This window comes from Carassius carassius, chromosome 50 (assembly GCF_963082965.1).
Source record: "Carassius carassius chromosome 50, fCarCar2.1, whole genome shotgun sequence".
NCBI classification, from domain to species: domain Eukaryota; kingdom Metazoa; phylum Chordata; class Actinopteri; order Cypriniformes; family Cyprinidae; genus Carassius; species Carassius carassius.
In genome coordinates this window covers 15,433,639-15,445,345 of record NC_081804.1, presented here as the reverse complement: position 1 = coordinate 15,445,345, position 11,707 = coordinate 15,433,639, and the positions used below count along the sequence as shown (strand labels likewise).

The window sequence follows — 11,707 nt, the reverse complement described above, 5'->3', positions numbered from 1 at the left end:
CATGTATACTAAGCTTGGACAATATTGTATCATTTACATTCATGCCAATAAAGCAATTTTGAATTTGAGAGAGAGACAGCAATTGAAGGTGTGTAGTGTGTGTGATAGAGAATGTGTAATGCATCTTACCTACTGGACACCACATTGACCCTCAACATGAGCGTTTCAGTATATGTGTTTCTTGGGAATTGAACCCAAAACCTTTTGTGTTGCTAACACAATGCTTTACCACTGAGCCACAGGAACGGGACAGAAGGACAGACGGACTACTATAAAGTAGTTTTGTTGGTTTATATTTGAAAAATGTTTGTCCTGTCAAAATAAAACCAGTGCATTTGACAAGACATAAAAAAGAGGACTCCAAAAAAACATGATTTTTAAAAAATATATAAGCTTTTTTTTTTTAGTTATTTATTAATGCATTTTTAAAGTATAAAAGCAAAAAGAAAATATTTCAGTAGTTATAAACTAGTAGTTATCATTTGGCATTTTAGTCTCATTAAATAATTTAAAAAAGTCAAGAATGGTATAAATGTTTTAGAATTGAAAACGAAGATTAGATTTCTGTAAGCATGTCGCTTATTTTAAACTTTTTTTAAAACTTTTTTTTTGTCATTGACCCTTATCAAAATGTAAAAAAATTAATAAAATAATATACATGATATAGTACAATAATATTTAGGAACAGTACACACACAAGCAACACACGTGTGACGCGTAGAAGGCGAGTGCAGCTGTTGGGAAGAGAATAAATTAATAGTTTGCACAGATTAAACGTAAAGTTAAGATTTTCCCAGTTGAATATTACACCAAAGATTAAAGATTTGCGCACCTGCTTTAAACAGTTACAGGACACTGAAACATTGCGCGCAGGGATGCATGCTACGCATAATGCGAGTCAATCACTGCACGCGCGTCTCCAAATGCCAAGCGCGTGCACTCAGATTGTGAGAATGGGTGGTACACACACACACTGCGTCCTGTCTGGCTCCTGCCCCCGTTTTCGCAAGGCTCGCCTAATCAATTTCTCTATTACCTTTCTGAAGAAGCAGTATGGAGTTACGTCACACCGGCGCGCAAAAGTGCACGCCAAGCAAATAAGCCGCCGAGGAGCTATTTGTAGGCATTGCTGCCAAACCCGGGTAAGGCTGCTCACTCCTCTGCCATCAGTGCTTTAACCCTGCTGCAGCACTGGAAGCAGCATGCATTACTTTTCTGATTTATTCTGGAATTATTCTGTTTGGAGAACTTGACCTGGATCCGTAGATGACCGGCGGCCGGTGCGCGCAACAACGCAATTAGATCCAATTCAAAAATCACATTCACAGACGGTCGAGCGCGTGAAGGAGCATGACACGATGACGATTCTGCATGGTTTAGCAGAGATATTGTTACTTTTTATCATCACGTTCGTTTAGATATTTTCTTCTTCTACTTCTTCTTCTTCTTCTTTGTGAAATCATCATGCCACACTCTCGCAACAGGAACCCAAGTCCGATCCCAGAGGTGACATGGGACACGGGGTTGAAAGAGATGAACGAGACCTGGAAGGGGGCTATTGCTTGCTTGGGAGTTGCTGTCTTTTTTGTCATGACAATTGGGATAATTTATTGGCAAGTTGTGGATCAGCCCAACAAGAACTGGATCCTGAAGGGGAGCTTTAGTGGGCTTATTTGGGAGAGACGGACGCAAACTCTCGTCATACAGACACTGACTGAGGACAAGACGTTTGCGGAGATAGACGTGGAGAACGTGGGGAACACCGATATTGAGGTTCCGTTCGTGAGGAACATGTGCTGGCTTAACAAAACCGAGTTCTGCTACACTTGGGACTCGGTCGCAGAGGTGAAGATCTCTCTGGAATCATCAGAGGAGGACTCAGAGACCGAGTGTTACAGTGTAACCTGGACTCCAATTCACTGTCATGTGGACCTGAAGGTAAAATGCCATTAGAACTTATTTATTTTGAACAATTTTGAAAATATTGTCTATGTTGCAAATAGAACCAGAAGTGTCATTGAGGCACCATTTTAATTTCCAGAAAAAGAACTTGTATTCTCTTAAAAATAGAATAAAAATAAAATAAATCATCGTATTTGTTTATGAAAAACAACATCAAATGTATTCAAAATATTCAAGAGCCACCAACATTGTGTGAAAATTTCTCTCACAGAAACCGAATAATAGCAGCGTCGCAGGTTAACAGTACATTTTTATAAAGTCTTTATAATATAAAAATCAATAAGTGACAACGATGATGATGTGTTTGTTTTGTCAGTGACGATCCTAAGGATAAGTATTTTTTTTTTTTTTTGAGGTTCCTGAAATGTTTAAAATCTCAATTAAAATATATCCATATATACATAAAATATATACTTTTAAGACCTTCATATTTTAGTTTTGGCTTCCTGTAAGTGCATACAAACAATTATTTAATGGTTTATTGTTTCACAGTGTTACATAAAGATAACCATTTTAAACCAACTGTAACTTTTTTATTTATTATTTAACTGTTTTTATTTTTTTACTTTTAAATAGTTTTATTGTTAGTTATTTTTATGGGGTTATATTGTTAATCATAAAAACTGATTTACTTTGCATTCGTACCTGCCAAAAAAAGTTTTTAAAGCAGGGTTTAAAGTTCACTAGTCTAAAAGAGCCACAGAGATACATTTCACAGATATCCGATAAGACAAGGTCTTTCTTTGTTCAGCATGCACCTAATGCAGTTCGGAAGTTTTCTAGTTAATCCCTTCATTTCCCATATTTCCTTCCTCACTAATGCTCTGTCATGTGTTATTTCAGATTTAAGCCTAAGAACACTTTGTTCAGTCCAATCCTTTGAGTTAAAGGTATTCTGCACCTGTTTTCATGTCTTATGAGAGCCAAAAACTTCTTAGGTGGATGTCCAGGTTTTGCTAATGAAAACCTCATTCAATCTATATGAAGAAACTCAAACAATAAATGTATAATTAGTACTTAAACTTGCAATAAATGATCTACTTATGGTATAGATGAACAATAACTATACATTTTAAGGAAAGTAACCCTCTTTATTTCTCAGGACTGTTTCTCCATGGTGAATATTTCATGGTACGGAGGTGCCAGTGTCCGTGCACCCAACTGGCCAATAAACGATGCCAACATTTCCATGCAGCACTTCACAGTCAGCGACCTTAGGGACAACCCTTCTGGCTTCGGGTCAGTTTTAGAACGCTACTTCCTAGGATCCTCAGGTAAGCAAAGAGGAGCTCCGCTCCACTAACTGTCACCCCCTTAGCCAAATTTGGCCACCCTGCCCTTTCACACGTTGTTGACCAGTCCAAACATGCATTCACTTGTGACTATGTACACATTTCAAAACTGCTTCGGGCCTGAGATCACAGAGAGCATAACACAATACTGATGGTTACTTCTGCTTGGTGAAAGACTGCACAACAAAGGTCTGAACCCATTGGTATTTGTCAGCAGATGCCTGATGTTTATATCGAGAGTTAATTAGGCAAACAATCTCAGGCAGGTTTGCATAGTGCATTAAAACATTAGCCACTCCAAATTCTCATAGTCTGACAGTATTTAATGTGAAATAAGTATGAAATGTTGTACTTTTGTTAAAGTTTCAATGTTTTTATTGATTTTATTGAATACGTTTAACATTTAACTTAGATTTAAGCCTAAGAACACTTTGTTCAGTCCAATCCTTTGAGTTATAGGTATTCGCCACCTGTATTCATGTCTTATGAGAGCCAAGAGCTTCTTAGCTGGACGTCCAGATTTTGCTCACTAATGAAAACCTCATTCAATCTAAATGAAGAAACTAAAATATTGTTACAGAACTGTAAAGGCCAATTTATACTTCTGCGTCGGGTGCGCGTAGAAGGTACGGCGTAGCATACGCATTGACGTGTACCATACGTCGTACCCTTCGCCGTACCCTGACGCGCACCTCCTCAAAAATGTAACTACGCGTCGCGGCGACGCGGACCGCAAGATCTGTGATTGGTCGGCTTGGTAGCATCGCATTTCCGGCTACGCATTTCTGGCGTGTTCTTCTGCACCGCCCGCCATTTTTAAATTCAGAAGTTCAGGTGAAAGTTCAGTGAAGAAAATGGAAATGGACCAAGTGACCGAGCGATTAGTTGAAGAAGTGCGGAAATACAGCCATCTGTATGACTCGTCTTCTGCAGAATACAAAGACTGCCAGATGGCAGCGAATTCGTGGAGAGAGATTTCCTCCAACGTCGGAATCTAAACACAGTGGAACATTAAAACCCGCCCCCACCAACTAGCGTTTCAGCGGTGCAACTGCAGAGCAACGCAGACATAACGCAGAAGTATAAATGCTCACGACGGCGTCACCTACGTGCGTAGCCTACGACGTACACTACGGCGTACCCTCGACGCAGAAGTATAAATTGGCCTTTATATAATACAAGGGTTCAATCTGCAGTGCCATAGCAAAGTTATCATGATGAAATGACTCTTGTGAAGAAGTGTTTCGTAAAAAAATGTTGAATCAAATCCTGTTTAACAAAGGCTTCACTCAATGAACTAACTGAATCTGGCAATGAGTGAATCCGTCCCAAAATGCAGCATATTTGGAGCATTTAATCTGAAGTATTTAAATATTAAATGAAACTTAAATCAGTGGTTATTAACATTTGTTTCAACCACACGGCAGAAACCAGAACCGCCGTCCCAGAACCAAAGTTCTTGATTATATCTTTTTTCTTTTGCTCTTTGATGAACAGACATCACAGCAGCTGGGTTATTAGGTTATTTTGGCTGTTTTAAGAGCTGCCACTGCTGAATATGATTCAGATTTGATGCACATCATATTTTCTCATCACTCTTTACCTTTTCTGACCCACTTCAGTTCTTAAAGTCTCTAGTAATGGGCTAAAGAGTTGAATCGGGTGTGTTAGATGAGGGAGACAATGCTGGTGCTCCAGGAGAGTTTTAAAAACCACTGCATTTCACCAAGTTTCAGTGGATTCCAATAGTAATTTGTGACAGTTCCACCCTGGAGCATATAGCTCCAAACAAACAGACAAACAAAAAATCTAATTTTAATTTTTCAGTTGTAACATTCAAGATTGATTCATGTTTCAATTAGAAATTAATGTGTTACTTTCCATTAAAAGTAATCAAATACCAACAGTTATAGGTTCATTTTTACAGCGAGTAACAACATTGTAACACATTACTTATAGTAGACAAGTTTCCCAACACTGGTGGAACTAGTACTCACACTAATCGTGCAAACGTAGCACTTTTTGAGCCGCAAAAGTGTTTGACATTTTATATGTTCACTAAATGGTTAATATATGTAACACAACACTGTAACACATTAGTAGTTAAGTTTCTTAACACGTTTGGCGATAAGCTGCCACTAGTACTCACACTCAAAGTGCAAACGTAGCATTTTTTAGGTCTTTGACATTTTATATGTTCAGGAAATGGTTAATATGTTCGCTGAAGGGGCTTTGTGATGACCCTTGTGCTTCGGACCAGCAGGCGTGTGTGGGTGGGCAGCTGGTCTCTAAACATGGTTACTGCTCAGAGCCGAGACACTCTCACACAACTCTCACAGCACCTTGTCACCCACGCACAATCCAGCAATTAATAACCCTATTTACTCAACACGGTCACACTGCTTTTTTCGTACGGCCGAATTATTTGCTCCCGCATTGGTGTCTTCCAAGTTTGCATGTGAGCTTTCGGCAGCTGAGAGGTGAAAGTGGTAATCTGTATCCCAGACAGCTGAACAGAATTAGATTAAAGTGAAAGGGCATGCCATCAGCTAAGGACATTATATTCGTCATGTGACATAAACAAAGGCCTTTTATGATTTCCTAGATCATTGTTTGGCCCACCAAGCGTTATGTAATGCTGTAAGCAGTTTAACCGAAACGATCACATGATTTTGATCCCTTTTCCACCTCGGTAGAGGACGGCCTTGATTTTGTAGAGACCTCTCAAACCCCTCTCTTAATTGGCTCACTTTTAAGACAGAAATGTTGAGCTTTCTGCCAAAGCAGCTGTCCCAGGTTGCCAAGTAACCGAAGACATATCTCAGAATATAATGCCCAGTGGCATAACAATGACAGTCATATTGGCTCAGATTCATAAGACAACCCAGCAGCTGCCTGTGGCCCCGGCTCTCGCCTGCTATTGGTCGGTGATGTGTTGATAATGGACATAATTGTTTTTCACGAGTTGCTGCTCTGCAGCCAAATGGCATGTTGTTGTGCAGGCCTGTAAAACGAGCCCTCGGCGACCCAGGGCAAACCCAAAGGTAAACGTTTCAGCAGTGTATATTTACATTTAGGCCTTGAAATCGGATAGTGGTTTTAAAAAGGTTGGTGATGTGGAGCTTCGGTCATGCGATGTCTGTCAAATAGCTTTGTCCACTTTGTTGATGAGAGACATTATGAAAGTGTCTGGGCAAGTTGTGTCCTTTACTGGGTTCACTGACAGTTGTGTCCGGTCCAACATGATGACTGAACGAAGAGAAGAACACATATTTAGATTTTGACTGTTTCCAAGCAGTGATTGTGTGATCACCAAAAAATAGTGGAGGGAGGGGGATAAATAAATAAGTAAAGTTTCTTTAATGATAATCAAATAATTAATTTAATTGATTTAATTATGAAAAACTCTAAAACCTGAGTTGTAAATAGACACTGACACCGTCAAAACACGAAATTTCACTCTTTCAGTTAATTATTGTGGTTTTCCTAAACTGTTGCGGCTAAAATAAAAATGAATTGTTGATGTAATAAATTGGGGGGAAAAAAAAGATTTTGTTCACCATTTTCGCAAATCACGCTTAAGAAATGTATGAAATGTGTTTTGTTTGCTTGTTTGTTTGTTTCCTTGTCTGCTATGTAAGAATCTGGAAATGTGTGTTATTGTGGTGTTGCATTGTCTTGACGTAATTCTTTTGGGCTGAAAAATGATTAGTTGAATAAAAATGTATGCTTTTGGTGAATTATTATTATTATTATCAGACATTTGCAAATAATACATAAAACTGTTTCGAACTTAAGACTTTAGCTGCACAACATTTAAGCTTTTAAATCTTGATCACACTGCTCACTAAAATTATGAGCAAACTATGAGTACTATCATTACAAAAAAGCATGCAACATATCTTTTTAGTTTGAAAATGGAACAAAATCTGTTCTAAATCTCAAACTAGAGTGTTGTGGTAGTTGCTACTGTAGACCGTTTCTAAATAGTTAATAAGTTAAAAGACCCCAGCTCAAGTCTTTTGATATTGTTAACTTAGTCCTTCAATGTGAGCTAATGGGAATTATAATCTCATGTAGTTTCTGCTAGGTCAGTGACGTATCACTAGCCTTCAGTATAAGCAATAGTAATAGTAATGCACGACCTGTGAAAACACCACTAATAAACAGTGTTGTGACATGTGAGACTGAAGTCAGACTGGCAATCAAAGTTCATTTTTTGTATCCGTCTAGAGTCAGATTCTTCGAGTTTTACCCTTTAAATGCTCGAGGCCCCATTCTTAAGGTGTGTATAACATTGAATCTGCACAGTCGCAAATAAATAACTGTAATTTGCTGACGTTTAAGAGACTTTTGGCTTGAGTTATGAGCAAGGTGGGTTCTACAGAAGCTGAAAAAGAGGGGGAGCGTCTATTATTTTTAGAATAATTCCCCACTGTAACTACTACCAGCTTTCCTGAAATATTTTCCACTCTGTCTTTAAAGCAAAGATGAATAACAGCATCCCATCTCACTTTTTTTCACCTAATATGGCCTGGATGAGAGCAGAGACTGAAGCGATTTTTGAACAATAGATGAATGATTCTCAGAAATACTTAATGCTATTTCATATAAGTGATAGAGTATCACATAACTTGATATGAGGAAAATTACACAAAGGGTTATGGTAAACAACTGAAAATGTAGTTTGAATCGGTTTAGGTCTTTAAATTGTCTTCCACCTGGCTAGAAAGAGTTGTGAATCTCTCCTATTTGCACATTCAAATGCGATTTTTTTTGTCTGTTTGGATAGGATTAGTTCTCTACTTAGAGTAATAGTTTACTCATTATATATTACGAATTATAATTCTTTACCCTCATACCATTCCAAACCTATTTGACTGAGCATTTCTATAGGTTTTTTCCATTCAGTGGAAGTCAATGGTGTCCAGTACAACATTAGACTCCTCTGATTTTCTTTATAAGGAAAAACAGAACACTGAAAGATTTTTATTTTGTATTCCACAGAAGAAAGAAAGCCATACAAGCTTGGTAAACCATGACAGAATATTTATTTTTGTCACGAACTGGCCCTTTAAGAAACATATGCATAATGTTATGGTTAACAGTTTGGCTTCTTTCCTTCACTTGCCAAAGTCTATGGCAGGTACGATATTAGTAGATGTTACACCCTTACACGCTATTATTTATAAAAGTTTTCCATGTCAGAGGCCTTCATTTCTCTCCAAGTCTAATCTGCAGTGATAAATAGAGGGAACTGGTAGAGTTTGCCAAAGAGTCTTATTTAAGAGATGTTTCTCTCAAAATAAAAGGGAAAATGAAACTAATGAGACAATTAGAACAAAATTCCATTGCTTTGTTGACAGCATTTATCAAGTCATCAAACAAATATGTATATTTTTTATTTCCCTTTAATCTTTGGTAAGTAAAAGTTTACCGACATCTACAAACTTGCATTCAGTTTCAAACTAGGTTTCCTCTGCTGAGTGACAGTTAATTTTGGGCTACATTTGCAAGCCTAAAATATATTCTTGCATTGTTCTTTTTAAGAAACTTAATAAACTTTTGTTTATTAGATAATTTAATATTTTTGCACCTGTGTGAGGTGGCATGTAAGATTAGGGTTAATTAGGCCCCCAAATAGTAAAATTTGTTGCCTTGCACTGTTTTTTGAAACTATAGATATTTGAACATAAAACTATACGCTTAAATAGTACTTTACTAAGACAATATTGGGAGATATAGAGTGACAACTGGTCAAGTCAAGTCAAGTCAAAGTTTATTTATAAAGCACTTTTTTAGAAACATGTGTTTACCAAAGTGCTGTACAAGCGTGAATAAGCCAATATGACAATTAGAATAACAAAGTAAAAAATATAATGAAATATTATAGAATAATGTAAAATAAATAAGCAGCTCCCACGCAGTGTTAAACGGAATACTATAAAAATGGGTTTTTAAGCGATACTTAAAACAGTAAGTGTTTGGGCCTTTCTGACATGTAAAGGCAGACTATTGTAAAAATCTTAAAATCAATTCTAAAATGGACAGGAAGCCAATGAAGAGGGGCCAAAATGGGAGTAATATGTTCCCGCTTTCATGTCCCTGTTAGCAAACCAGCTGCAGTATTCTGAACAATCAACAGTCTGGTCAAAGAGGCCTGACTAATTCCTACATAAAGTCCATTACAGTAGTCATGACTGAATAAAATAAAAATGTGTATAATTCTTTCAAATACTTTGTAACTCAGAAAAGATTTAATCTTAGAAAAGTTGCCTCAGAAATATATATATATATATATATATATATATATATATATATATATATATATATATAAAACCAAATTAATTTTATTAAGCCAGTTTAAAATCATTATCCATTAAAACACCCACGTTTTTTACAGAGGGCATCACAAATGGTTTTAATACACCTAAATCCAGGTCAGGAGACTCCAGCAGCCCCTGGATCAAACAATATAACTTCTGTCTTATCCTCATTAAATAATAAAAGAAAAAAACTGCCATCCAGGCTGTAATTTCCTCAAGGCAACACAAAAGTGGCACTATAGAATATGGATGTTTTTGTTTCAATGGCAGATATAATTGTGTATCATCTGCATAACAATGAAACTAAATATTATACTTCCTGAAAATGGAGGAAGTATAGATAAAGAAAATAGATTAGGCCCCAAAATGGAGCCCTGGGGGACGCCACACAAGAAACACGCAGAAGATTACATAAAATCCTCAAGGTGAGCAGAAAAGCTGATATATATGAGGAGTTTATGTAAGCAGTCTGTGATGAAGAACCCACCGATTTAAAGTACAAGCATCAGAATTTCATCATACTGCATGAATATCAGATTTCTCAGTCTATCATTGTATATGCCAGGCTTTACAGGGTTAATGTAATGTCATTGTTGGTGCTATTGTGAAAAAAATAATTATCAGTAAAAAATTCAGGTCAAACTAATTACCAGCCTATTTCTTTTGAATTACATGACATCTGAACTATATATATATATATATTTAAAAATCTAAATGATGTACTGCTCATGTGAAAATGGTGTTTGGGTTTGGTGAGGGGCAGTGTGATGGACAGTGTTGCATGTGTCTACACTGGGGTACTTTGACATGGTGGTGAAATCCAAGAAGCAGGAGGAATTCCAGGGAGGGCAGCTACATCTGCGCACACCATTATCTGCTTCACATAATCTCAACATTTCAGGTGCAGAAAGACATCAGAACCAGTCCCCATCTTCTCTAAAGTCTTTGAAAATATAAAGATTCAATTATAAACCCCAATGTTTCCTGTTCCACAAGTCCCAGGATCAGAATTTCCATGATACATCAGGCTGTAAAGGCTGCTTTACTCTGGGGCAGGTTGAAAGATGGTATTTGGTTTCGTTCATGCAGTGTCTGTCATTCAGAGTCACGAATGGAGTTACAGGAGTTAACGTGTGATCTGAAATCACCTGATGTCTCAGCAGTGTCTCATGATACAAAATTTCCGAAATCAAGGCTCTGCATGTCAACATCATTCACTCTCAGAAGAAAAGGTACAAAAGCTGTCACTGGGACTGTACCTTTTCAAAAGGTAAACTTTTGTACCTTTTAGGTACTAATGTGTACTTTTAAGGACTCTTTAGGTACAAAGGTGTACCTTTTAAAACTTTTAACCTTTGTACCTTTTTTTTCTGAGAGTGTTGACTGAACTCCAAAATGTCTGTTCTCTATGTTATTTCCAATGAAAAGACTTTATTTTTGCTTTGTATTTGTAATAAAATATAATATTTAACAGTGTTAAATATCTCTTTATTGTAATAAAGAACTCAATATTAAAGAGTTTTATTTTTAATCTAGAGAGCATTTGATTGGACAAAAAAATGTGTATACACCCCGAGTTCACAATGATGTCATCAATATTTTTGTTTTGTTGCCCACAGCAGAGACAGGGTGTCATTTTTAAAAGTGTATGGACCTGATTTACCAACAGCTTGTAACAACGCACACCCATTTTTGTTGTTTAAAAACTATTCTCAGGATTTAAGACACAAATGCATGGGCAGAGTAAATTTTATTTACTAGAAATTTATAGTAAATTTACTTAGTTGCATGTATCATTATTCAATGCCCCAAAGTAAGCATGTCTTAAAGGGATCGATAACCCCAAAAAATTCAAATTCTGTCATCATTTACTCACCCTCAAGTTATTCCAAACCTGTATGAGTTACTTTCTTCTGTTGAACAGAGAAGAAGATACATTGAAGAATGTTGGTGGTATTGAAAGAGTGGTGGTATTGCCAGCCCAAGACTCAAACCCACAACTCTAGGGTTAGGAGACAAACTCTCTAACCACTAGGCCACGACTATCCAGATAGAACCCATTATAATCAAAGATGCTGTCTACACTGGATGCAGTGCAACACGACAAATCTTGACAGTAAACAACTA

General features: G+C 37.0%; 1 protein-coding gene across 2 annotated transcripts in view; it reads left to right on the top strand.

Annotated features, from left to right (window-relative positions):
* Positions 1-1,004: 1,004 nt before the first annotated feature.
* Positions 1,005-11,707, top strand: part of LOC132133687 (SITS-binding protein-like) — a 55,076-nt gene continuing 44,373 nt past the window's right edge. Inside the window, exons 1-3 of one of the 2 annotated variants that reach the window (XM_059546602.1) lie at positions 1,005-1,142; positions 1,485-1,938; positions 3,065-3,236. In XM_059546602.1, the coding sequence (XP_059402585.1) occupies positions 1,534-1,938; positions 3,065-3,236 (577 nt within the window). In that variant the 5' untranslated portion in view covers positions 1,005-1,142; positions 1,485-1,533. Of the gene's footprint in view, positions 1,939-3,064; positions 3,237-11,707 lie in introns of both variants that reach the window. The other variant, XM_059546601.1, reaches the window with a different exon arrangement.